We start from the raw sequence: 26,783 nt of genomic DNA on the forward strand, positions 1-26,783 counted from the left end.
TAATGGACCCGAAATGTCAAGGAGCTTATCCTGACATCCTTTCCAGGCTCGGTCCACACCTTTCCTGACGTCTCTAGCTGTTTTGGTCACAAACGTAACCATCTTGGGGTCTAAGTCAGGGGTTTCTGTTAGTTTATTCGGCATCTCTGGTCTAGGACACTCAGATCTCATTCTCGATCTTACCTCTTTCTAGAGGTTTTCTAATATGCTGAGCCATGTAAAGTGCCACTCTAGGGGAGGGTACCCATTCTGACGACTTAGAGTGCCGGATGGCTTCGGGGTCGAACATGTCTGATGTATCTTCTATGTTCTGGGGGTCTTCCACACCTTTACTGATGTCTTCCTCTTCCTCGCCCCCTTCATCATCGGGCGAATAGCCCTCGTCATCATCCCCTAAATTGTGCACCCCTGGGGTAGGGGGTCTATCCTGGCTGTCTCTGTTCTTTGCCAGAAAGGCTTCTTTAAGCCTGGCGACAGGGTTGCCTGTCAATTGGGGAACAGTTTTAACCCTTAAAATGTTGCCCGGGGGGTCAAAGAGTGCTTGCTCTTCCGGGCTACTTTACACCCCTTCTTCTCAACCCCTCTTTGGGGGTGTCCTGCTGAAGTTCCTTCATCAGGGCTACTAGCCCGTCTTTTCTTGGCTGTGATCTATTTCTGTTGTTCAGCCATTATCATTTCCAGAGTCTCCAATCTCTTTGTAAGGGGCTGCACCCCTTGAGAGACTGCCTGCTGCAAGGAGTCTCCGAGTACCTTCTTAAAACTCTGTGACAAGTCTGATTCTTGCTGGGGAGGATCCTCTTCCCACTCTTCTTGACTCCACTCCGGAGAAGTGGAAGGGGTGTTGGTGGGGGTGACAAGCTGAGCCATAATCGAGGTGTTGGCAGGGCCAACTGTGTGGAAGTCAGCAGATGAAGGCTCTTCAGGCTCTACACACATGCTGAGGATTAATGTAGTGTGTGCCTGTAAACCACTTCTTGCGATTTATAAAGTATTCAAAAAGATATAGATAGATATTTCTTTTTTTCAAAATGAATCTGGAGCTTTGTATAACTACTTCCCTCATACGCGACTGCGGGCGCAATGCAAGCGGAAGCTAGAATCCCTGGGGAAGCTGGGAAACCTGAGGAGGTCCCGCTGCCACGGGTCCTAACGGCCGCCAAGTTCGCCGGCGCCGATTACTACAGAGCACGGGGCTCGGCAGCCTGAAGCGAGCGGAATTGCTTGCGGCTCCGGCCCTCGCCCGTTCTTCACAACACTCGAACTTTCGTGAAAGAAGTCTAACGCGCGCTGACTGAATGAGATACGCTGCGCAACGCTCGCGCTACGCGTTCAGGTAAACTCTTTTGAGGAGAAATGAAACTAATTCCATGCGCGCTACGGTGTAATGCCATACTGATATACAGATCATAGAAATTATAGAAATATATACGTGACTAACAATCCTTCTATAAGCAAAGATAGATAAATATGTCACTTATCTCAGGCAGCAAAAAGCAAGAGGAAAGGACCTCGGCACAAGGGTTCTTATACAGGAGGCTGCCCTCTGATAGGTGCAGAGCTTGGAGGATTGGACTACCAGAGACATAAGTATCATGGGACTAGTAGTTCCCGGGTGATTACAGTGATCACATTCAGATATGAAACAAACGTTTAAACTGGTCCATTTTCGTTTTCCATAACTGTGGTTTTGTAAGAACATAAATGTGCAGTATTAAAGTTAAGTTTTAAAGTGCTGGTGTGGCAGCAAATAAAAGAGTAAAGCATAATGCAAGCCTCCTGTCTTGTCCTAGAATTAAAGTACTCACCTTTTTGCCCAATTTTCCTTTTGCTACTAAAGAAACTATTCTGACACTGTCTTTTGGTCACTAGTCCCTAGTGATGCCCCTTCTGCCACTGAGAACACTCATGCTCCAAGAATAAGGGAAAGACTTTAAAGGTTTTGGGACTTTTGCCTCGAAAATAAAATAAGAGTTGGTTGGTAACTGTAATTCTAAGACTGAACAGTTACAAAAGTTCTTACTGACCTTTGATGTGTGATGCACTATTCATAAAAGTATGGTTAACATCTTTTCTTCCTTGGAAACTGTTTTGCCATTCTAATAGAAAGTAGATGTGAAGGTGTATTACTCTCCTGTGATTAGGATGTGCCTCTTCCCAAAAGTAATGTGTTGGTTTCACCAGATTAGTCCTGTTAGGATAATTGTACGTGTGTCCCCCAACTGGGTCTTGCCTCCCCTGACTAGCTGTTAGCCTGTCCAGAATAAGTCTGTATTAGATTGTTGCCTACCTAGAATAACTGAGGCATTCAGTAAAAGTGTAACAGCAGGGTTTACTTACCCTGTGCTGTCTAACCCAGAGTCGGTGGTTCTAACTGTCCCTTTATACGTCCTTTATCAGTCACTTGTATAGTTGGGAAAGATCTAACCTGGACTCCTTGTGAGATTAAAAAGTGTTTGGGTTTTACTTAACCTTGTGTTAGCTGTGTGCCATCACAAATAAGTTACACAAGTTATTGCTTATCTCTCTGTGTTTCACTGATCTCAAAAGCACCTGTGATTGGATATTACATCCTTAGGTTTTACTCAGCTAGTATAACTGTGTGTTATCACAAAAGGAGTTATAGGTTTTTACTGTACCTAGAATAAGTGTCCCACTATTCACCAAAAGTATATTGTCCATTTGACTGATTATGTGATTTGTACTGAGAGTCACTGTGCAACTGGAAGGGTATACTGCCCTTTCATTACTGAAAGAAATTGTGAAAGTAACCATTGGTTTTTGCTCCCCAAGAATAGGTGTGACCTATCCTGAATGTGTATGAAAAGGTTTTGACTTCCCTAGAACTACTGTCAGGGGTTCCAAATAAGGTTTATACTTTGGTCGGTGTACTTTCAAGCATAGTGTTGTTTTTTTATAATTGTGATTTCATATAATGTCTTAGTACTTATTTATCCCTAGATTTATCTGGGCCTACTTGTATTTAAATGGATCATTTATTTTTACATACATAGTGTTTCTTTGGACCATTTGTATTACAATTTCATTTGTATTGATTCTACAGCCCCCTCTCCCTCCTAAGATAAGCCTGGCTGCTCTGTCTACGCTACCATGTACTCAGGTTGTACAGCCTTATACTAAGAGTGGAGTCTTGTACTGCCTCAGTTGCATGGTTTTGACGAAGTTGGTAGCACTTCAGAAAAACTGTCATAACAGTGATTGTATGGATTCCTATAGTGTACCTGGAATTTGGAAAGGTTTCACCACTGCTGTGTTTTTGCATGTGCACCCTCTCGGTATTTATTGGAATAATTCAATTTTGTTTACATTTTATTTTAGCAATTTGTGGTCTTTAGTTATTTTCGTTTTTGCTGTGCTTATTTAAATCATATTAAACAATTTAAATGGCAAGATACACTCACTCCTTTCCCATTGAGGCAATCCTATTCCCGATTTCTAAATATTATTATGAGTACTTTTGTTGCCAAAAGCCCCCCTACATCCCTCTGTTAATGGTCCTACTACATATCTAGAAAATCATGTCCCATGGATCAGAATTTGCATGCTGTTCTCTTAATTTGAAACCCAATTTCTTTTCCATTTTGTGTTGACAGCTGGTTCTGGAAAAGGGCTTCATAATTCAGACTTTGCTGGCCAGCCCTATGAAAGCATGCAGAAGACAAAGAAGACAATAGAACAGGAACTAAAGAGCAAGAGGACTGAAGGAAGTGGAAGAGGGCTGACATTCACACTCATGCCTGTCTATGCCATTGGGGTTGGCATTTTTGCAGCGTACAAATTGGTAAAGGTAAACTATTGCTTCATAGTTTTATACTGGAACTTGAAGACACTTGCTTAACAGGTGGCATATACCTATGACCCTGCAGTTAAAGATTGACCAAGAAGGGTGAATAGAGATTTTTAAACTAGGGGATGTATGTATGTATGTATGTGTGTGTATGTATGTATGTTAGCACCTGGGCAGGGTGCAGCAGTCAATCAGGTTGCCCAAAACACGGGCTGAATCTCTTGAAGCCTGTTTTTTTAACATACTCTCTGTTTTTCCCTCCTGCCTGCCATCTTCCCTCCCTCTCCCCCGTTGCCTTCCCCATCCGTTCCCTTCTCCTCCCGTATCTATATATGTTGCCATGCCACAGTACCACGCAGCTCCTCACCATCTGCCTGGGCCACAATGGTAATGGAAGAGGTGCTCTACACAGAACCCACTCTCCATTTCCATGGTACCATGTTCTTTTAGTATTTGTGTGAAAGAACTGGTTGCAGACTTGCTGATGCTCATTATTTCATACAAGTACATTGCTCTCAGCACCTCGGTTAGAGACCGGATGTGCTAATAGAATGACTACTGTCTCCCGCAATAATACCCCCTCCCAATACTTAATTATAATATGATATGACATTTATAACGCACCTATACACAAGTGTTTCAAGGCGCGACGAGGCAGGGGATGGGGAACAGAGGGAGGACCAAAAACAACCATCTTACTAGGCCTAGTGACATTGATATTGTGCAAGTGCAGGGGAGCGGGGAGGGGAGAAGTGGGCAAGTGCAGGTCATGGAACCAATACAAGTAGTCCAGCCAACAGGTGGCAAGTACAAGTGTTAAAGGTACAGACAACAGGTGTCTAATAAGTGCAGGAAGGGGACTGTAGGGTTACAGATACAGACGACCGTGCAGGGGATGCCAGGAGGCAGTCCGGGTGTGCTACTGGATGGGCAGCGACCTGGGCCCGAGTTCAGAGGGTAGCCAGGTGATCGGTGTAATATCAGCCGTGAGACCCGCAGGGGAGAGGAAGAGAGAAGGCAGAAGCAAAGAGGAATGTCTTGAGGTGCTTCTGGAACCATAGATGGTTCTGCTCAAGTTTCAGAGAGGCAGGGAGGCTATTCCAGAGGGAGGCGCCAGCCAAAGAAAGAGATCTGCCCCCAACTCGTTGCTTGGAGAAGCGACTGACCCTCAAGGAGGTGGAGGAGTGAAGAGCTTGAGTAGGAATATATTTTAGAAGAGAGATTTGGAGGAATTGCGGTCCCAGGCCCAGAAGGCCTTGTGGACAATACAGAGGGTCTTGAACTTGATCCTTGCCGCCACTGGGAGCCAATGGAGAGATTTCAGGGCTGGAGAGATACGATCCCTTGGCTTGAGGCCAAGGAAAAATCTCGCCGTCCTGTTCTGGATGAGTTGTAGAGGACGAAGAGTAGAGATGAGATGGGTAGATATAGAAAGAGGCTGTTGCAGTAGTCCAGCCGAGAGAGAACCAGAGCTCGGGAGACAGTGAGCTTCTGGGGGAAGGTGAGGAAAGGAAGAATACCTCTGAGGACATGCAGATGTCAGCTGGTAGTTTGACTTCTTAGAGACTTCCGAGATGTGAGGAGAGGAGGCGAGTGTGGAGTCTAAGATGACCCCGAGTTTCTTAGCTGTTTACAACAAAGCGAGGTCCTGGTGTATCAAAGGTTGGCCCGTATGGGGTGTGAATAAATTAGAATTATTCATCCGGTCCCAAAACCTTTTTATCTAGTACAATTCATAGATATTGCATGCAGTCAGAAATTCAAGTCATTCCTTCAAAATGAGACATAAACATTATGGAAATTGCAAATTAAAAGCTTTATATCAAAGAAACAGAAAATAATATACAAAAGTAAGGTCTAACATGTAACAGCATGTAAAAACAATGGTTTAAATGGTACATACACAAATTAGGTGTAGAATCATTAAAAAATTGAGAATACGTAATGAAAAAAATTGAACATAAGTTCGTTAACAGTCACAGTTGGTTAACAAATGAATTCTTAACAAGTGAAAGTATAAAATTGAAGAAGATGAAATGAAAAAATTGTAATATTCATCGTACGCTGTAACCTTATTAAGGAAAACATGTGCCCCTTGTTGTGGGGCAATTGTGAAGAAACAAATAAATTAATTATTTTTCGTATCCCAAATTCAAAAATTATTATGTATTGGGATTGGGTCTGCCTACGCATCAGGGGGACAAAGTAAAGGAGACAATGCAAAAGAGCTAATGGGTAAGGTGTCCTTGTCCTATGATTAATTATTTCAGGAAGGAAGGGATCCTAAGTGTTGCACTGTAATATGATGAACCTTGTGTCCCCTCTGGTTAGCACTGCGTTTCGGCGGTACAGACTCCAAAGAATAATAATCTTCGTATCTGAAAAGAGTACTCCGCCTTCATCAGGGCAATAAGTAGCAGGACCCACAAGAGGCTGCCATCGAGTGAGAGTGAAGCCAAGGTGGCTGTTTAGTATGATGCAGTATCTTCGTCGAGTCCGTGAAGATAGTTTATTTATTTTGAATCACGAGAAAAGGTGTTATTGGTAAAATTCGTGATGTTCGTAGGTTCTCGTCATCGGACCGGTGAACCGGCTGAGACTTGTTATGCAATTCTATCAAAGGGATCAATTCCTCTTGAGGTGAAGCAGGTCAGTGCCTGTATGGGTAGCCTCTCGGCCAGGAAAGAGCCGAGTTTCTTAGCATCATAGGTGAGAGCAGAAGGAGGACTCAGAGTGGGCGTCCAGAGATTGACAGGAAAGGAAGGTGCATTTGAGCCGATGAGGAGGATCTCTGTCTTGCTGGCATTAAGGCAGAGATCATTGGTGGCACACCACTCCTGGATTGCAGACAGACAATCCGGGATGAGAGGCGGCTGAGGGGAGCATGAAAGCGAGCCGAGTGTCATCTGCCTAGCACTGAAAGTTGGAGCAGGGTGCAGCTATGTGGTGAGCGAGAGGTGCCAGATATTAGTTGAACAGCCAGGGAGAAAGATTGGTTCCATGTCATTCTATCGTGGGATGTTTTTTCGTGGGGTTTTTACTGCTGATTTCTTAATGAAAAAACTCATCAAATTTTCTATTTTTGGTGGGGCCCCCCAAACAACGCATCCACTTTAATTGTTTATATATTCCCAAACACCTACACCCCAAATATATATTTTTAAAACATCTGCAGAAATAAACTGAGCAAAAAAACATCTTGCGATGAAAGGACGGTGTACCGAAAGATTAGACCCCTGGGGTACACCACAGGTAGAGTGTGAGGTAGAGGCGAGGAAGGACCCAATTTGGACCTGGGAGGGTCGGTTGGAGAGGAAAGAGGTCAGCCAGGACAGGGCCTGATCTGTGATACCCAGGTTATCATGAAGCCGGTTGAGCAGAATGAAATGGTTCACTGTATCAAAAGCAGAAGAGATATCGAGTGGGATGAGGACAGAGTGGTGGTTCGCATTAAGATTAGAGAGCACGTTTTCACGGATGTTCAGGAGGAGCTCCATCTGCCCTTATCAAGACCATCATCATGGTACTGTAAGGGAGAGTCTTTGTGCACCAGCGGGGTACCATCTGGTAGGTGCAGAACATCAACAGCATGAACACCACAATCAGAAACAGTTTCTTCACACTATTCCTAGCCAGGTTGGAGTCCATGAGAAAATTGTATGGAACCAGTCTTTAGCTTCTACTCCTGCTTCAGTTTGTTTAGGGCTTCTGTTATATGCAACAAGGACCTGTTTTCTGAACCATTTGGGGATATGTATGTGCAACATGACAATCCTATCTTTTTCTACCTCCACCCACCGTAGACATCAATACGTCCAGAACGTATCTAGTTTGTGGGGTCTTCAGCCGTATGGCACACATTTTGCTTTTTATCAAATGCAGGCGCTGTTCTGTTTGCCAGCTGGTTCATTTCCCACTGCACAATTTGCAGCCATTTGGCATTGGCTGTGGCCTTGACACGCAGCAGTAATAGAGAGGCAAAGAACACTTCTGTTTTAGTGGGCAGGCAATATTTATCTGGGATTGCTTTTAGTAGTTTGGAGGAGTCTTTAGATAGTCTGATCGCTTTTGTCGGTTTCTTCCCATGGAACACTTTTTTCTCTTCACTCGTTGGGGTTGGGATGGCTCTGGTTCTGCTGCGGGCGTATTTGCTATTGCCAGGTGGGCATCGAAACCACTTAAAGAGCTGAATGTAAGGTCGCTAATGAGCATGTTCTTCTCCATGATGGTGTGTGATGCACGTTTGCCCGCTGGCCGCACGCCCAGAAGATGTCCATGAGAGCCGCTGTGCCTTTCCCGAGGTCGGGAATACGCAGTGTCTTGTTGCACTTGCTATTGGTTTCCACAGGAACAGTCCCATGTCCTTGGAAACAAAACTCATATTTGTCTGCTGCTTGCACTTTCACTAGAGTTTCCATTGTTTCAATAGATGTACATTTTTTACACATAGGTTGCCCATATGGTAAGATTGTTTTTGTTTGTGTTCCATATGATCTCTTCATCGAATCCCGCCAAACCCCCTGCTACACAGCTTACTACTGCCCCCCCCATCTGTTAGCTATGACCAACACTCCGTCCGTTTTCAGCAATGGGCATGTATTTCACCGGTGATCTTCTTAATCTTTTGTAAATTTTTCCTCGTCTTTGTCAATCAATCCAACTCTTCTTCCGTGCCCTTGGAACATGCTCCGTACCCGACACTGTGCCAAATGGACTAAACACTAGGCTTCTAGGTGTGGCATTACTCTGGGTACTAACATTTTGGGTGCCGCTGATACATGCAGGATGAGAGAGCAAGCATAACAGCTCCCATTAGACCTCTGCTTCCTCACTGAGCGCATGTGACTGTACTACAAGTTACTGAATTCTGGATGGTGCATATCCGTCAGTTGTCAAATACTACCCCTTTACAGTGATCATATTCCTTCTCTTTATCAACCCCTCTTTTGACCCGTGGCTTCCAATGCCAGTTAACGATATCCAGAATCTGTTTTATTTTCATGTTTACTACCTTATGTTTAAAAACATAATTTCGAACAGTACCATGCTCAAAAATATCATGTTCTGTACACCCCCCTTTATATGTCCCCACATAAACCTAATTAAGGAGTAAATGCATAATCCTACAATAAATCCTTAAAATATGTAGAATATAGACATTATTAGGCGATAGTTGTGATGAGAAATCTGCAGGGGGTAAGAAGAAAGAGACAACCATGCAACAATTAATTTTATTTTGTTATCTTAGATGAAAATGAGTGCTGTTTGGATAAATGGTGCCCTGAAAGAAAAATACATCATTCACTGAACTCAGAGTGTACAGAAAACTGTAACAGCTGACTGCTTTAATCAATTACTGAAATCCAAGTGCTTTGAATCTAGCAAAGGGAGAGCTGTAGTGGTGATTTCCAAACATCAGAAAGGTGTACCCAATACCGCAACCCCTTAACTTTCACTGCAAATGGAATGGTGTAGACCATGCTGTAAGGTCTGTTGAAGTGCGTCTCACTTCACCTGCAGACAAAATTGCGAATGTAGATGGTGTCTCCACGCAGTAACCATAGTTGTGGTGAGCTTGCAGTATCTGGCACTTTGCTATCTTCCGCTCCTGCTCTCCTTGATGCTATCTGTCGAGAAAGAACGTTTATGCATCTTGTTAACAGATGCAAATATCCTGTAAACTGTTCTGTTTAAATAGCCACAGCCCTGTGAGAATAAGATGTACTGTGTGTAGGAGAAAGGGACGTGTGCATTCTCCTCCCAGCCACTATTTTGTGAGGTGAGAGGTGATAGTCCTTGCAGGGCTGCGTCCTCAAGCTGAGTAGGGCCAGGGTCAAACAGTGGATCAAGTTCTTTTTGAGGGTAACACACAATTATTACAACTTGCCCTTCAAAAGGGCATTCATTCTCTCGCCAATGCCATTGGCTTGAGGGTGATAGATGGAGCACATCTTGTGCCGAATGCCTAACAGAGCAGTTTTTTCTTTAAACAGCTCATTGAAGAAGTTTATGCCATCATCTGATTTGAGTACTTCGCATGCTCCCTAACGTGGGAAATAGTCTCTAATGATAAACTTGGCAGCCAAAAAATCCTTGAGTCACTTTCCTTGGGTATGACCTCCTCTGGACCCTCCTCCTCTGGACCCTCATAAGAGACACAGTCTTGTACTTCATCGTCCTCAGTGATTGGTTCAGTGATATATGTGGCTGGGTTCACTGTCTTATACCTGACATTGTGAATGGACGGGCTGGATAGTATTGCCTTGTATGCCGAGGCCCTTTGTGTTCGTGTTGATATAGACCTCTCCTATATTGCAATTATTGTGTGTTCTACATATAATGTCACTGTTCACCCCATTGTAATAGTAGCAGACTTTTCAGTGGTGAAGGCTGCTGCTGCCAGAGCCTGTTCGCACGGGAACTGACTCTGCATTACTGAGTCCAGCATGTCACTGTAATACGCCAGGGGCTTTTAACCCATGGTACTTGTGTCAGCACTACCATCATCATCTGTCCATCTGAATGTCAAAACAAATAAAACTCTTGTGCATAGTCAGGGGTTGCTAAAACAGGGGCCATGCTAATAACGTCCTTGAGCTCTTGGAAGCTTGTGAGCATCTCTTCTGGCCATGTGATGATGCTTCTTTTCTTTTGGGCCTCCTTCAGTCCATGCAGTAATGGCCTGTCGTATGTAGTGTAGTCAAATATTCATTTTCTGCAGTAATTACACAATCCTAGGAACCTTTGCGTGTATTTTACTGTCACTGACTGGGGGCTACAGCGCACTGCTGCTACCCGCTCATGTGTTACTTTCTTACCATCAATGGAAATCAGTTGACCTAAGTATAGTACTTCCTCTTAACCATTCTGCATCTTTGCTCCGTCTACCTTGTACACTTTGCTGCTAGCAATTTTAACAATGTGATGGAGCCCTGTCTGCACTGCTGCTCATTGGCGCTACACACCATGAGAGACCTAAAGGCGTCCCACTTAATAGTCCCCGGGGATCTGGCATCCAGGTGGCCAGGACACGGCCATAGCAATTGGATTCAGTTCCTGGGGGTGGACCAGTGCGGGAGGATCACCTGGATGGGGGGTCCTCAGGGAGTGGAGATGCGACGGCCAAGACACGGTACCCCCTTCCCTGTAACACCTTTTCTCCCTCCCTATCCTGTAGGACATTTAGAAGCTCTACCCCCTCCGCTCCTTTTCCAACACAAAAACTTACTTGCACAGTAACCGACAACGAACTAACACCAGAACGTTTTACCTAACATGTCCCAACACACAGATCAGGCAATTGACAATAACCACACACACCCGACGGTCCTTTACCTTCCCCACAGGGATAAAAGGCGGAGCACGAGAGCACACTACAAGCAAGGGCGAACGCACAATGAGAGAGCTACACCAAACTGGTAGTTCAAACGAAGGAGAGAGGTGGCGAGACTTGGAAGGACGACAAAGGGGGAACTTGCCTTGCCCTTTTCAACTCAGACCCGCAAAGCCTCCGAAAAGGGAATTACGAGACCGGGAAGTGCAGCGGACGTGTGGAGTAACTGATGACAACGTTGCACGGGGGCCTCCTACATTGATAACACAGGTGGGGAGGCATGCTCGCTACCATGGTACCATCCTTAACTCAAGAAGCAAGCCAAGCCAGCGAACCATTAGATGAATGCAAGAACTTGAGAAAAAAAAAACTTGTGTGTGTTTGAACTTTTGGGGGAAGCCCAGAGAAGGGCCAGCTGTAGAGTGGTTAGACGCCGCAGGGATGCGCATTCAAAGGACTCTCACTGGCCCTTTTTGCATTGAAACTGTGAGTACCAGAAGACCCTAGGAAAGGGCAGCATGAGGTGTCCGAGTGGTCTGTCATGTCAAATGCCTTGTTCACTGAAAGTCTCTGACCCATTTCCAAGAGAAAGCTAATGGAAGTGAATCCCACATCGTAAGAACATAAAGTGAACTGTATATTTGACAAGTATGAACCCGACAGAGGGATGCCGAAAGGAAGTTATGAAAAGGGAATACACGCTTTCTGTTAAGGCGAAGCAAGACACAAACTGAAATAGGAATCATGAACTGTGTTACAAATTCGTGAATATTGCAACCATTTGAAAGGCTGTAGTGAACCCGAAGGAGGGAGGCCCAAGTTGCAAGAAGGATTCAACCCCGGCGGAGGGAGATCCCAGGGGCGAATAGAAATCGTTTTAGGAACATTTGCTTGTTTGTTTGCTGTTTTCGAGAAGGTGTGAAGAATAATACCCCCGGGAAGAGTGTGTTGACGAGAGTGAACCCGGTTGGGGGTTGTCCATAGTATTGTTTGTTTAAACGGACGATACAGCTCCTAAAGGTTACGAGCGATGAGTCCGTGGTGAACCCGACGAACGGAGGCCCCCATTTGCAAAGAGGATCTGAGCAAAGCGGAGGGAGGTCATGGGGGCAAAGAGCAATCACCCAAAGGTACAAGATTACCGAAGGAACTTTTTGGTTTATTTGTTTTGATGCATCAAGCATTCTAAGGCAAGAGACTTTGCAGAAAAGAGACTTGGCCCTTGAAGATTCTGATATTGTTGAACTGGAATTGTGAGCCTCGTGCTGGAGAGGCCCAGGAGTGTGCTGTGCTCAGAAGCCCTGCCTTGTCCTGTGCTAAAGACATGAGGAAGGGAAACCCAGCCATACCATCCTAAATTACCATTTTGTGAACACTTCTTTCTTTTCTGGTGAGCATTATCCCACACTTTTTGTAACTTAGTGGTAGGGATTGGCAATAGTCTTTTTTTAGTATATGCCCTTTTATTTGACAAGACACCACTAGGACTGCCTTATTATTTTTTGATGGTCGTAGCTTACTCAAATTTTAGATTTAGGTTTAAATTAGGCGTGTATCTCACCCAGTATAAAGTTCAATAAACACCCTTGAACTGTGATCACTTGTGTCTGTCTTTCCTTTTGCCACCATAAATTCCTTACAACACCAACAGGTCATCAACGTATTGGATAATGATACTGGGCATATGTGTGTATCCTAAATCTGCCTGGAGTACCCCATTAACATTACTGGGGGATTCACAGTACCCCTGTAGTAATCGAGTGGCTAGAACCTCATGCCGCGATAGGTAAAGTCAGTGTGGTACTGAGAATCGGGGTACAGGGGAATAGAAAAAAAAGCATTCTTTTTTTTAACCATTTTTATTTTTCAATGGAGACATAATCAATTACAACATATGATCGTTACACCTTGTTGTTATAAAGCATAGGCCAACTTTCCATTCAGGGTTAATGTCACCCGTTGCTGCGTGGAATGTCTCCAATTTCTTCTTCTGTGATTCATCATCTCTCCCTCCTCCCCACTGACCCTTTACAACTTTTGTAACAGTTTTGAAGAGGTAAAACTATTTTAACTTTCAACAAATGTGCAAGAGTATAACTTTTGATATTATGAGTCCACATTATAATTTTGATGTCTGTTACTATACAATAGGTATCTCCCAGTTTTATCGTTTCATTCTTAATTTCCTTCCCCACTCCCTTCCCCGCTACTCCTTTTGGAAGGGGGGCTAAGTGGATAAGCGTCTCTGCAGTGTCTAATTCTTTCATACATAAGTTCTTGGGTGTAGATGTTACACAGTTAATTCCCTCTTCCCCCTTTGTTTTTCCCCTCGTTCTCTTTTTTTTTTTTTCCGTCGTGCTGATTTAAGTGATCGATATATTTCTGAGGGTTCGTGGTTTATAGAAGTGGTCTTCCCTGTCTCCAATAAAGTCTCTGAAGGGGGACCATATGGATAGGTATCTCTGATCTATTTCTGTTCTTATGGCAGTTACCTTCTCCATTGCCGAAAGCATTCTTTAAGTCAATGGCAGTAAAGTTGGTCGCTGTGGTGAGTATGTAGTATTGTGGCTGCGTTCGGTAGAAGAGGGAACTAACTCATCCTAGGCTCATTCAACACTAGAGAACTGCTTTCGTGATATATTCGGTTGGATGAACTTGAACCACCTCAAAATTAACCTAGGCAAAACAGAGATAATGTTTGTAAAAGAAAACAAGGAAACATTGACTACACCCCTTGCCCAAGAGAACTCGGTACGATCCTAGTGCCATCGTAGATTGTAAAGAAACCTGGGGATCCTGATGGACAACAATCTCACTCTAGAGCCACAAGTAAACGCTCTACTCAAGAAATGCTTCTTTCTCCTACGAGCAGCAAAAAGAATCCTACCGTTCTTATCATTCGCCAACAAAACACTTACCATCATCGCTCTGGTCATGTCCAGAGTAGATTATGCCAGTAGCCTATACCTGGGTATGCCTGAACGACTTCTGAAAAAAACTACAACGCATACAAAATGCAGCAGCTAGGCTTCTCAAACTACCCCGAAGAGAACACATCACACCTGCACTAAAAGTACTACGCTGGCTACCAATAAAGCAACAAATAAAATTCATATCAATGTGCATCATGCACAGAGCAATAAACAACCAAAGCGCAGAATTCCTGAGAGATAAATTACGCCTACACCAGCCGGTAAGAACGCGCAGATCAAGCAACTACATCTGCCTGGAACCGAAACCCTACAACAGAAGAAAACTAAGAGGATCCATTTTCTCTTACCAGGCACTGAAAACCTGGAATGACCTACCAAAGAATATACGGAACACAAGAAACCACCTAGTATTCAGGAAACTGCTTAAATCCTGGCTCTTCACTGCGTAACTAGAAAACCACCTACAAGAACGCCCACATCGTTAAAACAATGATGAATAAAGATACCGATCCCGGTTCCCACCAAACAACCGTACACGAACAGAATCCAAGGAACGCACTCCACGACATACAATAAGACAGAATGAGAGATAGCCACAAGAGGAGGACACTTAAGACTGAACACACAGACCAATGACGGAAGCACTTAGACAACTAATCCATAGCATCCCGGCCTCTACCACACCCGAAGTTCCAGCAGACAAATTCACATAGATAGTAGGGAAAGAGAAAACCACAACTCCTGCTCTGAAACCCAATGGAGGAGAATAGACACTCCAACCTCACTACACAAAGTTTATTAGAATACAACACTATACATAGTTCTTTAGAATACAACAGTGTGCCATGCTAAAACCTCAATTGTTCGGTTAGGTATGCAGGACCTTCAAATCTAGCTGCGTTTTAGGATTGTACTGAATTATTCAAATATTTCTCAAATCCGGCTGCGTACGGTACTATACTCAATTGTTCTGTTAGGCTTGGCCCTCTCGCTCCACTATGCAGGACTCAAATCTAGCTTCCGTCACACCATGCAGGACTCCCGAAATCTAGGCATTCAGCCATACTGTGAAGATTTCGCTGCAAAACATATAACCCACTAACAATAAAAGCTCATACTTTCTGCATACTAAAATAACTGAAACTCGCACAACCACCTCTCGCACTGCAAGCCGCATGCACTTCACCACACTGCAACAACACATAAACCACATCAACAGCACACAAGGTCTGACATCTCTCCGATACTTGCACCAAACCTCAGCGCACGGTGTATACCGAGATGAAGCTGCCAACAGGACACCACTCCTCGCTATCCTACTCCCTCTTCACCCTACTAACCCACTCCGCCTTCTCGTTTGCAGATCCGCCAGAGCGAATGGGGACCAACTGGGTTGGTGACGGTCCGCTGTACAAATACCTTTAACATTTAACTATACTGTTCAGGGGGTGTAAGTCCTGAATCACCCTCCACCTTGATCCCTTTGCTTTCATGATGGGGTATATAGCTGTGTTGCGGGGGGAGTTTGATGGTACTATAATATCCTGATGTAACAAAGCTGTGATGGTGTTCTGTATCCCCTCATCTGCTTCCTTGGGTACTGTATTACTGTAGGCAATACTGCTCCTCGTTTGAGGGTAATTTGAACTGGTGCACGATTGTTTGTCCACAAACTGATAGTTACCTCTACGAAATCATCTTGAGCGAAATCATCTTGAGCGAACTGTGGGACACTCCCAGACATTTCGATACAGAATCATTATCTCGCATTGGACACATACTGCCAATAAAATGTCCCCATCATTGTCCATATCCTCAAACAGTTGACTGTCAGACACCCTTCTCAATGGCTGGGATGGGTCGATACACAGGACAGGGCGCCATTCTCCTCCCTCTGCCTCTGTCCCTATCAACTCAATCTTGGTCTTTTGATACCACCATCCCTTCCAAATCAACTAAGATAATCGCCCCTGCTACATGGTAGTGGGGCTGGGCTGGTCTGAATAAGAATTCCGATAGTACCCTCTACGACTCCTTAGCCACACCTAGGACTGTGTTAAGCAAAACTGACGCTGATGAGAACAACAATGTTGCTTGTACCTCTCTATTACCTACTTTGATGGGTAATTATTCTGTGAATGGAACCAATTTTATTGCCCAACAGAACCCTTGCATGTCTATTACCTCGCCCGATAAGAGGAGATGCTCCTCCCTGATGCATGATTTTGTTGCACCTGTGTCTACCATGAAAATAAAGGGTTTATTTCCTATCTCCATGCCCACCAATGGTTCCTCTTCTGGGTTGGCAATGATTGACAAGACTGGGCACACTAACAGGGTAATTCATAGAAATTCGCACAAAAGTGGTGCACGCGACTGGCGCACAGCATGCCCGTGCGAATGTCTGCGCCAGCCGCGTGCGCTAAAATCGATTTCCGCGCACAGCGTATTCATGGATTTTCGCATCCAAAACCAGCCGTGGCGCAGCGACCCTGCAGCAGCGCCAGTTACGCCCCCAAGAACGCCCTCGCGCAAGGAAAAGCCTTAAAAATCCCCAAATAATCGCAAAGGGCTGCGCCAACCCTGGACCAGTTCACCGGGCTGGCAAACAGCAAAGGCCAAGCGGGGAACGTGTATTTCAGTGGATCGCGGGAAGTTCCACACGCGATTGTCCTGTGTACGTGTGCATCAGGGGTGTGCGGGAAGTTCCACACCAAAATCAGCAGGGTACGTGTATTACAGGGGTGCACGGGAAGTTCCACACGCGATTTCAGCAGGGTACGTGTATTTCAGGGGTGCGCGGGAAGTTCCACACGCGATTGGCGGCGTGCGAGCAGGGTACGTGTATTCCAGGGGGTGCGCGGGAAGTACCACATGCGATTTCAGCAGGGTACGTGTATTTCAGGGGTGCGCGGGAAGTTCCACACGCAATTCCATCAGGGTACGTGTATTTCAGGGGTGCGCGGGAAGTTCCACACGCGATTGGCCCCGTGCAAGCAGGGTACGTGTATTTCAGGGGTGCGCGGGAAGTTCCACACGCGATTTCAGCAGGATACGTGTATTTCAGGGGTGCGCGGGAAGTTTCACACGCGATTGGCCCAGTGCGAGCAGGGTACGTGTATTCCAGGGGTGCGCGGGAAGTTCCACACGCGATTTCAGCAGGGTACGTGTATTTCAGGGGTGCGCGGGAAGTTCCACACGCGATTCCATCAGGGTACGTGTATTACAGGGGTGCGCGGGAAGTTCCACACGCGATTGGCCCCGTACGAGCAGGGTACGTGTATTCCAGGGGTGCGCGGGAAGTTCCACACGCGATTTCAGCAGGGTACGTGTATTTCAGGGGTGCGCGGGAAGTTCCACACGCGATTCCATCAGGGTACGTGTATTTCAGGGGTGCACGGGAAGTTCCACACGCGATTGGCCCAGTGCGAGCAGGGTACGTGTATTCCATGGGTGCGCGGGAAGTTCCACACGCGATTCCATCAGGGTACGTGTATTTCAGGGGTGCGCGGGAAGTTCCACACGCGATTGGCCCCGTGCAAGCAGGGTACGTGTATTTCAGGGGTGCGCGGGAAGTTCCACACGCGATTTCATCATGGTACGTGTATTTCAGGGGTGCGCGGGAAGTTCCACACGCGATTGGCCCAGTGCGAGCAGGGTACGTGTATTCCATGGGTGCGCGGGAAGTTCCACACGCGATTTCAGCAGGGTACGTGTATTTCAGGGGTGCGCGGGAAGTTCCACACGCGATTCCATCAGGGTACGTGTATTTCAGGGGTGCGCGGGAAGTTCCACACGCGATTGGCCCCGTGCAAGCAGGGTTTGTGTATTTCAGGGGTGCGTGGGAAGTTCCACACGCGATTACATCGGGGTACGTGTATTTCAGGGGTGCGCGGGAAGTTCCACACGCGATTTCAGCAGGGTATGTGTATTTCAGGGGTTCTGGGGAGTACTACACGTGAATTGGCCGTGTGGCTCCACCCAGGTGTTCGCTCCACAACCTCCACGGCCCCTGCAGGCAGCCCACACCACGGGGGACTACCCTGCACCCCTGCTCATGTCCCGCAGGCAGCCCATCCACCATGGGCATGCCCCCCAGCCAACTCACATGTCACCTTGCACTACTGATCAACAATGCATGTCTCCCACCACCCCCACCCCCCAGCAGTGCAGGGGCAGCCTCCACCAGGCCCCCACCCATGTCTACCACCACCCCCACCGCCCAGCCACCAGGGGCAGCCTCCACCAGGCCCCCACCCATGTCTCCCACCACCCCCACCCCCCAGCAGTGCAGGGGCACCCTCCACCAGGCCCCCACTCATGTCCCCCTGCACCCCCACCATCCAGGGGCACCCTCCACCAGGCCCCCACTCATGGCCCCTATCACCCCCACCCCCCAGCAGTGCAGGGGCAGCACCACCAGGCCCCCACCCATGTCTCCCACCACCCCCACCCCCCAGCATCCAGGGGCACCCTCCACCAGGCCCCCACCCATATCTCCCACCACCCCCACCCCCCAGGGGCAGCCTCCACCAGGCCCCCACCCATGTCTCCCACCACCCCCACCCCCCAGCCACCAGGGGCAGCCTCCACCAGGCCCCCACTCATGTCTCCCACCCCCCCCACCCCCCAGCAGTGCAGGGGCACCCTCCACCAGGCCCCCACCCATGTCCCCTATCACCCCCAGCAGTGCAGGGGCACCCTCCACCAGGCCCCCACTCATGTCTCCCACCACCCCCACCCCCCAGCACTGTGGGGCACCTGCCAGCAGGCCCCACCCATGTCTACCACCACCACCAACCCCCAGCCACCAGGGGCAGCCTCCACCAGGCCTCCACTCATGTCCCCCTGCACCCCACCCCCAGCAGTGCAGGGGCACCCTCCACCAGGTCCCCACTCATGTCTCCCCCCACCCCCCAGGGGCAGCCTACACCAGGCCCCCACCCATGTCTCCCACCACCCCCACCCCCCAGCAGTGCAGGGGCACCCTCCACCAGGCCCCAACCCATGTCTCCCACCACCCCCACCCCCCAGCAGTGCAGGGGCAGCCTCCACCAGGCCCCCACCCATGTCTCCCACCACCCCAACCCCCCAGCATCCAGGGGCACCCTCCACCAGCCCCCACCCATGTCTCCCACCACCCCCACCCCCCAGCAGTGCAGGGGCAGCCTCCACCAGGCCCCCACCCATGTCTACCACCACCCCCACCCCCCAGCCACCAGGGGCACCCTCCACCAGGCCCCCACCCATGTCTCCCACCACCCCAACCCCCAGCAGTGCAGGGGCAGCCTCCACCAGGCCCCCACTCATGTCTCCCACCACCCCGACCCCCCAGCAGTGCAGGGGCAGCCTCCACCAGGCCCCCACTCATGTCTCCCACCACCCCCACCCCCCAGCACTGTGGGGCACCTGCCAGCAGGCCCCACCCATGTCTCCCACCACCCCCACCCCCCAGCAGTGCAGGGGCAGCCTCCACCAGGCCCCCACCCATGTCTCCCACCACTCCCAGCCACCATGGCCAGCCCCCACCAGGCCCCCACTCATGTCCCTTATCACCCCCACCCCCCAGCCACCATGGGCAGCCTCCACCAGGTCCTCACAATCCCCAATCATGTGCGTTATGGTCAGCCTCCACAGCCAAAAAGCCCTACCAAGTAACCCATTCACCCACATGGAAATGGAAATTACATGTTACACCCCCAATGTTCATAAAGCTAATGAACCCATGTCCGTCACACACAATGGTTGCAATTGAATGGGAAAACACCCAACATGACATGCATGAAACCAATGAGATGATACCACACAGTGAAGTATGAAAACAAAATTGTATTAAAAAAGAATGCAAAAGAAATGAAACAAACTACAATGGCAATGAAAAAAAGATAAGCTGCATGTCTGTTTAAAAAAATAAAAACACCAAATCCTAATCCAAAAAAATGTTGTCCAAAGTCAAATGAAAAATAAAATCAATCCAATGAAGAACTATGTACAAAACATCCAAGGGTCCATGAGCCCAACTGAACAAAGGAAACCTACAAAAAACCCTAACTAAAATGCAACTATATACAAAAAGTGGAGCAGTGTCCGTCGACTCCAAATCATAAGAACAAACAAAGGAAACCTAAAACTAAAGAACTATATACAAAGGCGGCGGGCAAGTCCAGCGGCTCACTCCGTGGTGTTCCGGGCCAGGGCATCATCGAACTCCTGTTCGATGTCCCGGAGGCGGTCCTGTTCCATGGCCCCGAGGGTCCGCAGGGACGACGCCGTGTCCTCCTCCAACCCCCTGCGGATTGCCTCGAGGCACTCGGCCCGCCTCAGGGCCCTCCGCATGGAGTTCTCCGCCCTGACCATTGTGAGCCGCGCCTCTGTCGCCCGCCGCCGTCCCGCACCTATCTGCTGGCCCAACCGCTGCCACACAGGAGACACACCCCGTCCTGGGTCAACCTGCCCTCCGGAAGATGCCTGCCCCTCCGATGTTGAAGGCCCCGAGCCTTCATGGCTCCCACCACGCTGCTGCTGCTGTGCCTCTGCCCGTGCACTGCCTCCTGCTGCCTGCACATCCTCCGCCGGCTGGGGTGCATTTGTTGATGTGGCCACCCCTGCTGGACGTCCGACTCCCGACTGTGGCAGAGATGCCTCCTCCACCAGCCTGGCCGCACCGTCAGAGGCAGCTCCACAGGGCACCCAGGTGACTGATGGGTGGGAAGATGGCACAGAGGACGACTGGCGCGTAGGGGGTCCAGTTGAGGAGGCGGTCGGAGCAAGCCCCATCAGACGGAGGAATCCGGCCTGGGTGACCTGTCCCAGCAGGCTGACGTGGTCAACGAGCCATTCGAGATGACGTGCAGTCTCTCCATGAAAAGACTGCAGGTCACCTCGCATGGCCCGTTGACGCAACGCCACACCAGCCAGGACAGGCTCAACCCGGACCTGGATAGCCACGTCCGCAGGCAGAGGAAGGCCAGTTGACGTCAGCTCATCCCCTGCCTGAAAACGGGTCTGGACGTAGGCATCCCTGCTGGTGCAAGATGATGCAGGGACAGGATCGGGGACAGGATTGCACACAGGCACCTCCGCGGCGGCCTGTGCTGCCTCCTGACCCTGGTCCTGCACTGCAACACTAGCACCAGTGGGATCCCCACCTCCAGACCCCGTCTCTGGTGCTTGCACGGCCTCCTCCTCCACCAAACCCCCACCAACCTGGATGACTCCGTGCCATCTTCCCCTGTTGGGCCCTGTGGGGTCCCAGCTGCCCCTTCTGCTGCCGAGGAGTCCAACTCCAACCTCTGCCTCTTGGACCTCCCCCCGGCAGCTGCGGCCTGGGACGCGGCACCGGACTCCTCACTCCCCGACGAGATGACAACACGGGGGGGGGGGGAGCCGGGCCTTGCGTCTCCGGCTGGCGGTGGGATGCCCGCCGCTGTGCTCCACAGCACCTCCTCCGCCCTCTTCATCAGTTGACGCTGCAGACAGGGAGAAACAAAACACAGGCATCAGGGCACTGTACAGTGGACACATACACACATGACAGTTGCACATGAGTGGCATTGGCAAACCTCAGACATGTCATCACAATCCCCAACACACGTCATTACAACTCGCACACATGAGCCATACCACAGCCATATCGCAACTGCCACCACCATCCCTACACATACAACAGCATGAGCAGCCAAAGGTGAGCCAGACATCACATGCAACACAGGCAGTGCACCACACATGTACACACACCACCACACTTGCATGCATGTGTACACCTCTGCCAAGTGTCGCACTGTTGAGACGGGCATCCATGTCACATCTGCCAATCAGGCTTCCACATACCGCTGTCACATGCATCCATGTTGCATCACTGTTGCACCCTTGTCAAATACACACACATGCACACAGTGCTGATACATGCAGCCGAAAACAACATACATGCGTTACATCACAGACATGTCTACTTACATACACATTCATCCAAACATGTGTGCCCACACAACTGCATTTGGCATGCAAGCCTACACACACAAGCACCATCCATGTCTCACACATTACAGCCCTCGCATGTGTCAGCCCCATGGCCCTGTACACCCCCACCCATACTCGACCCCATACAAACAGATGTGCAACCTGCACACTACCGAATAATCACCACACGCACTGCTCACAATCAGGATGCATGTACACTCACCGCTCGACTCCAGACGGGTCTGCTTCTCTAGGACCTGGACGTGTAGCGCTGGGGATATGCGTTCCAGGACCCTCATCTGTTCTTCCGACAAGTGGCCCCGGCGCCCTTTGGCATCCGCTGCCTTCAAGAGGCGCCGGGCCTTGTTCAGGGTCCTGGACCTGAAGTCCTCCCAGCGCTTCCTGGCATGTTGTAAGTCGCGGACTGCCACCCCCTCCGCGTTGATGGCAGTCACCATGTCAGTCCAGATCCGAGTCTGTCCTTCCTTGTCAGCGCGGGAAGAGGGCATCATACTGCCCCAGGACTTGCTCCACCAGGACACCAACTTCGGTGGCACTGAAGCTGGTGCCCCTCTGCCTCTCTGGCCAGGGGTTGTCAGTGGTCCCAGATGGTGTTTGCCCCGACATGACAACCCCAGAGGCAGGAGTGTGTGGGCAACTGGGTCCTGGGGCTGGGCTGTGGAGCGATGGAATCCCAGTCGGGAGTCTTCGTTTCCAGCAGGGGTGGTCACAGCAACAGCACCCCTGGCTGATGTGCAGGCAGCAAATGGCAGTGCACGTGGGCAGCAGGCAGTCGGGCAGCAGCAGATGGCAGGTGGGAGCGTGCTCGGGGCTCTGGGGGGCAGTAGTTCGACCTTCTGGGCAGGATCGTGGTCTTCCGTGTGCTTACGCATGGCCAGCTTAATACGGAGTGATTTGGCACGTGAAAAATCTGCAAGTCAGCGTGTAATTCGAGGAAAGGCCCTTAGGGTGATAGGGGACACGAGTGGGGGCCTGGTGGGGGCTAGCCATGGTGGCTGGGGGGTGGGGGTGGTGGGAGACATGGGTGGGGGCCTGGTGGAGGCTGCCCCTGCACTGCTGGGGGGGTGGGGTGGTGGGAGACATGGGTGGGGCCTGCTGGCAGGTGCCCCACAGTGCTGGGGGGTTGGTGTGCAAGGGGACATGAGTGGGGGCCTGGTGGTGCTGCCCCTGGATGCTGGGGAGTGGGAGACATGAGTGGGGGCCTGGTGGAGGGTGCCCCTGGATGCTGGGGGGTGGGGGTGGTGGGAGACATGAGTGGGGGCCTGGTGGAGGGTGCCCCTGGATGCTGGGGGGTGGGGGTGGTGGGAGACATGGGTGGGGGCCTGGTGGAGGGTGCCCCTGCACTGCTGGGGGGTGGGGGTGATGGGAGACATGAGTGGGGGCCTGGTGTAGGCTGCCCCTGGTGGCTGGGGGGTGGGGGTGGTGGGAGACATGGGTGGGGGCCTGGTGGAGGGTGCCCCTGCACTGCTGGGGGGTGGGGGTGATAGGGGACATGGGTGGGGGCCTGGTGGAGGGTGCCCCTGCACTGCAGGGGGGTGGGGGTGGTGGGAGACATGAGTGGGGGCCTGGTGGAGGGTGCCCCTGCACCGCTGGGGGGTGGTGGGAGACATGGGTGGGGGCCTGGTGGAGGCTGCCCCTGGTGGCTGGGGGGTGGGGGTGGTGGGAGACATGAGTGGGGGCCTGGTGGAGGGTGCCCCTGGATGCTGGGGGGTGGGGTTGCAGGGGGACATGAGTGGGGGCCTGGTGGATGGTGCCCCTGGATGCTGGGGGGTGGGGGTGGTGGGAGACATGAGTTGGACATGAGTGGGGCCTGGTGGTGCTGCCCCTGCACTGCTGGGGGGTGGGGGTGATAGGGGCCATGAGTGGGGGCCTGGTGGAGGGAGCCCCTGGATGCTGGGGGATTGGGGTGCAGGGGGACATGAGTGGGGGCCTGGTGGAGGGTGCCCCTGCACTGCTGGGGGGTGGGGGTGGTGGGAGACATGGGTGGGGGCCTGGTGGAGGCTGCCGCTGGGGGGTGGGGGTGGTGGGAGACATGAGTGGGGGCCTGGTGGAGGGTGCCCCTGGATGCTGGGGGGTGGGGGTGGTGGGAGACATGAGTTGTACATGAGTGGGGGCCTGGTGGTGCTGCCCCTGCACTGCTGGGGGGTGGGGGTGATAGGGGCCATGAGTGGGGGCCTGGTGGAGGGTGCCCCTGGATGCTGGGGGGTGGGGGTGCAGGGGGACATGAGTGGGGGGCCTGGTGGAGGGTGCCCCTGGATGCTGGGGGGTGGGGGTGGTGGGAGACAGGAGTGGGGGCCTGGTGGAGGGTGCCCCTGCACTGCTGGGGGTGGGGGCGATTTGGGGACATGGGTGGGGGCCTGGTGGAGGGTGCCCCTGCACTGCTGGGGGTGGGGGTGGTGGGAGACATGAGTGGGGGCCTGTCATACACGTGCCCAGCCAAATCGTGCGTGGAACTTCTCGCGCACCCCTGAAATCCACGTACACTGACAAATCGCGTGTGGAACTTCCTGCGCACCCCTGAAATCCACGTACCCGGCCAAATCGCGTGTGGAACTTCCCGCGCACCCCTGAAATCCACGTACACGGCCAAATCGCGTGTGGAACTTCCCGCGCACCCCTGAAATCCACGTACACGGCCAAATCGCTTGTGGAACTTCCCGCGCACCCCTGCAATCCACGTACCCTGACAAATCGCGTGTGGAACTTCCCGCAAACCCCTGAAATTCACATGCCCTGCCAATTCGCGTGTGAGACTTCCCGCGCACCCCGGTATACACGCACACGTATTTTTTGTCAGCGGGTTTCCGTGTTTGTGGGTACCCCTTTGCACTGGAGGGCCACAGTATAGGACATTCATCATGGCTGTATATAGGTGCTATTTTTTGGCGCACCTTTTGGCGCACATTTCTTACAGGCGCAGAGACGCTACTGCCTGCTTTCTTGTGGCAGTCGTGTTTGTGCCTGTCCGCTGGTTTGAGCATGCGCTTTTTTGCCCTATTCTATTCCATGAATACGTGTTGTAGGCGAGCGTGTGGGCGTTCCGCGCACTTGTACCCTGTACTTCCCCCGTGACGCCCACATTTTGGCAAGTTGTTCCCCATTCCGAGTGTTACACCCCGTGTTCCGCCTACTTTTGTTGCGTGTGCCGCGCTATGTGCGATTTTCGCTGTGGCCTGTGCGATTTTCGCTGTGACCTGGCGTACGCAGTTGGATGGCCTGTGCGCCAAAGTGCGCCGCACACTTTTTTATCGCACATCCAATGGTTTTCTCGCGCACGGCCTTCCATGAATCGATGTGCGCTGCATTTCGTGCGATTTTCGCACTTGCACTGCGATTTTCGCTATTCCACTGCGATTCGCACGTTTTTGGCCACTTGCGCCGCGCTAATTATTCCATGAATCGGCCTGTAAGGTTCTCTGTAGGTTTTCTGAGTCTGGATAAGTGTTTGTTCCTGGGAAGGTCCAGGGATTCCCACCTACCGCACTGGCCTGTGGTAGTTTGGTACTGTGCCATGGAGGACTGCGTGACTGTTGGGCACTTGAGGGGCCCGTGATTGTGCCGGATGTATTGCTTAAGCTAGTGCACTGTTTTGGTGCTGGGGCAGGTAACTGCAGGAACTCGGTTGGAGGTACAGGAGGGGGGCCATCAGCAGTGGTGCACCGTATGGCACATTCAGGGGTGCCATGGCGTAAGGATGTGGGTAAGGGGCGGGTGCGCCTTGTCCGTATGGGGGCATTTGAGGGTTCTTTGCAGCCATTTGGCTGCTCATGCACTCCTGTGAGAAATAACCCATCCCCCCACAAGTCCAACATTGTCCCATATTCCCTCCCCCCTTGGGCCCATCCCTCCAAATCCTACTCTACTTCCTCAAAATCCTGCATGTCCTCCCCTCCCTCTTGGGTCCCCTGCCAGGGGTCCCCCTTGATATTGTCCCTGGTATGCAATGTTCCAGTAATTCCCTCCTCCCCACGCAGGGGCTACTTGCACCACTCCCAATATCACTTTCTGCTTATCTGCTCTCCTTGTGGCACAGCTACTACCGCTCCCTCCACCATCAACTTTGCTAGTTTCTGCAGTAGTTTCGCTTCCTCAGTCTGTACTCTCTCTGCCGTTTCCTTTGCTTTCTCACTCAACCGTCTACAACGATACACAATTATAGACTGCATCTCTGCCCACCACTTTGCTTCAATCCCCACCACCTAATGCAGCACCTTCTGCACTTTAACCACAAAGTAGAAAAATGCTATGGACTGGTCACATGGTTCCCCCATTTCTGCCCTCCACATAGTTTGTGCCATTATCCTTTATAGATCAGGTGTGCTCGGGCCCTACAATTGTTAAAATGGGACCGTCATGCCTGTCATCCCCTGTCCGTACCCAGGATACCCTGCCTTGACCCAGATGTCGTCTGCCTGGTCTCCTAACACTGTAGCGACCAAGCTCTTCATGTCGCCAAAAGCCAGGGCAATGTCTTCGGGCTGTTTTTCGAATGCCTATATACACTTGCCCGCAGTGAGGGATGGTAACGCCTTTATTAAATTATTTCTGTCCATGTGTGACCAGGGTACCTATTGTGCCCTGTGTGGAACTCATGGTGACAACAGTAAGACAGACACAAGTGATGTTTATTTAACTGTATGCAGGGTGGAAAAATGGCTAATCTAAACCTAAATCTAAGATGGGAACAAGCGTCGACCATCAAATAAAAAACAAGGCAGTCCTTGTGGCGCCG

The 26,783-nt window shown here is 50.5% G+C and overlaps 1 protein-coding gene across 2 annotated transcripts in view; it reads left to right on the forward strand.

The window, feature by feature from the left end:
* Window positions 1-26,783, forward strand: part of LOC138514114 (resistance to inhibitors of cholinesterase protein 3-like) — an 819,949-nt gene that overhangs the window by 162,167 nt on the left and 630,999 nt on the right. Inside the window, exon 2 of one of the 2 annotated variants that reach the window (XM_069629409.1) lies at window positions 3,612-3,805. In XM_069629409.1, the coding sequence (XP_069485510.1) occupies window positions 3,612-3,805 (194 nt within the window). The remainder of the gene's footprint in view (window positions 1-3,611; window positions 3,806-26,783) is intronic. The other variant, XM_069629410.1, reaches the window with a different exon arrangement.

The sequence above is a fragment of the Ambystoma mexicanum genome, chromosome 12, assembly GCF_040938575.1.
Source record: "Ambystoma mexicanum isolate Mex_15411 chromosome 12, UKY_AmexF1_1, whole genome shotgun sequence".
Classification (NCBI taxonomy): domain Eukaryota; kingdom Metazoa; phylum Chordata; class Amphibia; order Caudata; family Ambystomatidae; genus Ambystoma; species Ambystoma mexicanum.